Genomic DNA, 3,524 nt, shown 5'->3' on the forward strand with positions numbered 1-3,524 from the left:
CAAATAAGCAAACAAACAAAAAACAAAATAAAAAACTCTCCCTCATATCATCTATCCCTGCACAACTTAATGACATAAATCACAAACAAAAGCCTCTTCCTCAGCATCATCATCATCATCGTTTATCCCTGCACATTGCTCATGAGCCCAGCTTTAGCAATTAGCACAACAAACCCACCCTTCCCCTCTCATGGGGTCCATCTCATCTCATTAGTAAGTATTCGAATGTCGAAACGTTTACCGAGGTATCTATGTTTACTATGCCAATTTATGGCATCTATATATCATGTTTACACTCATATAGCATAGGTACTAAATCATTATAATGATTTTTTTCAATATGAAACAAGCAGTGTCTTTCCTTGTGCGTATAACATCAGCACTGCATAAAATGACATTGTTTTCCCCGTGAAGCACAACGGAAACTTAGCGTGTCTGATGACGTCATTGTTGGACGACGTGAAGGACATCTAGGAGTCAAATTTTGAAACTCACCCTTTATGCTTGGATTTAGAAGTGGGGGGGTTCCGTCTTACCCCATGGGTCCGTCTTATTTCTCCCACAATAATTAATGTAATTCTTAAACTTTGTTTAAACTTCGTAAGTATGTGTAACTAATTCATATGTATAAAAAAAAGTATTCACTTCTTGCATATTTTTTATGCATGATTGTGACGAGTTACAAAAGAACTGTGAAGATGTTAGCTTAATTCAGCTGCAATAGAAGAAATAAATCATTGTTAATATTTTGTTCTTTGATTCACCGATTGTCGTGGTCTTATGACGGGCGTTCCATATACGTATGGTGCTGTCCAGTGGCACTTCCTCACGCTCACTGCCACGTTTGTTCGTTAAAGGAACGTTGCCTAATATGCTATACAAAGTAAATGAATAATGATAGATAAGTAAAATGAAGGGATTGGGAACTATGGGTAGAGAAGAAAATGGTTTACTTTGCACATCATGAATGTTGCAGCGGGAACAATTAATGTTTTCATACACCGAGGGGGAATCGAGAGAACATGTTTTGGCACAAGTCTAAAGTAGAAAAGATCAGACGAATGCTTTTTGTATACCCTTTGAAACTGCATGTGCACACTTACTCATCGAATTCTATCTTCATGTGTGTGTGTGTGTGTGTGTGTGTGTGTGTGTGTGTGTGTGTGTGTGTGTGTGTGTGTGTGTGTGTGTGTGTGTGTGTGTGTGTGTGTGTGCAGTAAACAGTCCCACGCTGTCCCACCTGAAGCACGACTATCACATGCACTATGTGAGAACTTTCGCACGCCTCAAGGGCATTGTATGTTTGCTTCGGAGTATAATTAAGCCTGCACACCTTCCCCATGATTCCAAGGAGCGACGTTCACGCCGTGCTTCTCCATCACAACATTATGTGAGTACAGGCCATGTTCCCTTTTGTCCTCGCCAGCCATCCATGCAGCTCATGGCATGTAAAGGTTCTGAGCAGGTGTCATGTCATCGCTGAGGGCATCGCAAAGCGAGGCCTCCAAAAGGGCGTGAACAAAAGTAGGACTGAAGATCACTGTATCATGACATCAAATGTACTCTCTTTCTTAGCTAAACTGGAATACTAAAGCAGAAAAACAACGACAGATGGCAAAACACCATATCAATAGACACACACATACCAGGATACACTGATACATATGTTGCAAGCAATGTGCATGATCAGGGATTTAGCAAAAATTTTTCAGTGATATGATTAAAAAACTTTTCAATAAATGTACTTTCGGTAAAGATTTCGTTAATGAAAATTTTAAATGTAACTTTGTTTTGGTTAGGTCACTGTAATGTCAATTTAACCATTCAACCATGTTAGGTAGAAAATCAACGTATACTGCATAAAACTTGTAACCTCAATAAAATTACAAGACCAGTTAGCATATTTATTAAAAATTTATTTTGAAAGATACATTGTTGATTGAATGAAATGATTTTACAGTAATTCAATCAGACCAAACCTAACCCAGACTTTACCAGTTGAAATAAATGGTATCGGAAATATGATTACTGATGTTATTTTCATGAAATCACTAAGGATTTTGTGAAATTCCTGATTACACAGATTCCCTATAATGTACACAGAGCACCTCATTCTGATCTGTGATTCCTGGACTAGGCAACCGGGAGCCTCATGAACTAAGCACCTCAGACATTTGTTTTCTCGATTACAACAAGGGCAATGTGTATTTTCTCAGGCTTCGTCTGATACTTCTGGCGACGGCGGTGGCGGCGGTGGCGGCCTCGCCCGCCATGCCTCTGGCGGCCAAGGCGATGTACAACCCGGACCTCTTCCAGGGAGACATCAAGGGCATCGCTGGACAGGAGCCTGGGGTAAGGCACAGCTCATTGAGGCTAAGGCCTCCCTAGGGGTGCTCACCATGTGGGAAAAGCTCCTTGTCCCCTCGACTGAGACTTCCCTATAACATGTTTCTGTGACAAACACAATATTGTCGTCGTTCCGTCAAATAACACTGTCTGTCGCATGTGCAGCACGAGAGGGCGGCCATCCTGGGGCCGCAGTACCTGTGGTCCGGCGGCGTGGTGCCCTACGTCTTTGGCAGCTCCATCAGTAAGTCCTTTCCTTCGTGGAAAGAAACACAGCCAATCCACTGGTGAAATAACTCTAAAAATGGTTTGTACGGTTTGACAGTAGAATGATCAAGAATTAGAATTAAGGTGTTAACGTTATTATTCTGTTTTCTCGTTGCAGCTTCCCATCAGAGAGACATCATTCTTCAGGGCATGAATGACTTTCATGCCAAGACCTGCGTCAGGTTCGTCGAGAGAACCACACAGCACGATTACATCGAGATTGTCTCCAACGACAGCGGGTGAGTTGTGTGAGGTGCGGGGTCCAATCTTTGAAATGTTTCTATGGAGAAAACGGCGCTGTTCAGTTCCCCCACACTTCTGTGCTAGCTTCTCCCTCACGGCTTTTCAACCCACAGGTGCTGGTCCTACGTGGGCAGTATTGGAGGCAAGCAGCGCGTCTCTCTTGACGTCAACGGCTGCATCTACGTGGGCACGGCCATCCACGAGCTGATGCACGCCATTGGCTTCTACCATGAGCATTGCCGCAACGACCGCGACAACTACGTCACCATTCACTACGAAAACGTCATGACAGGTGAATTGAAAACAAACACTTTAATTGTTAAGCTCTGTTTATAGTCTGCATGAGACACTGGAATCTACTCCCTCTTGCATATTCTATTCCCAATCAGGCTTGGAGTCCCAGTTCGACAAGGACAGCTATTATCAGTACGTGGGCGAGGGGTACAACTACGCCAGCATCATGCACTACGGCACCTACGCCTTTTCCATTCAGTGGGGTGTAAAGAAGACCATCATCCCTACGGACCCTAACGTGGTGTTAGTCGAGGCTTATGACAAGTACGAGATGGAGCAGAGTGACGCAAACCAGATCAACAACCTGTACGCCGCCGAGTGTGCCCGCCGCCATTAAATGATAGATGCACTAAACTCGGGACTTGCGATCTAAT

General features: G+C 43.4%; 1 protein-coding gene across 1 annotated transcript in view; it reads left to right on the forward strand.

Annotated features, from left to right (window-relative positions):
• Positions 1-1,241: 1,241 nt before the first annotated feature.
• LOC123514655 (astacin-like) overlaps positions 1,242-3,524 on the forward strand; it is a 3,041-nt gene continuing 758 nt past the window's right edge. Inside the window, exons 1-6 of the mRNA XM_045272677.1 lie at positions 1,242-1,390; positions 2,217-2,352; positions 2,512-2,590; positions 2,732-2,852; positions 2,970-3,148; positions 3,246-3,524. The exon at positions 3,246-3,524 is cut by the window's right edge and continues 758 nt beyond it. Coding sequence (XP_045128612.1) covers positions 1,341-1,390; positions 2,217-2,352; positions 2,512-2,590; positions 2,732-2,852; positions 2,970-3,148; positions 3,246-3,487 — 807 coding nt within the window. The 5' untranslated portion in view covers positions 1,242-1,340 and the 3' untranslated portion in view covers positions 3,488-3,524. The remainder of the gene's footprint in view (positions 1,391-2,216; positions 2,353-2,511; positions 2,591-2,731; positions 2,853-2,969; positions 3,149-3,245) is intronic.

The sequence above is a fragment of the Portunus trituberculatus genome, chromosome 38 (assembly GCF_017591435.1).
Source record: "Portunus trituberculatus isolate SZX2019 chromosome 38, ASM1759143v1, whole genome shotgun sequence".
Taxonomy (NCBI): domain Eukaryota; kingdom Metazoa; phylum Arthropoda; class Malacostraca; order Decapoda; family Portunidae; genus Portunus; species Portunus trituberculatus.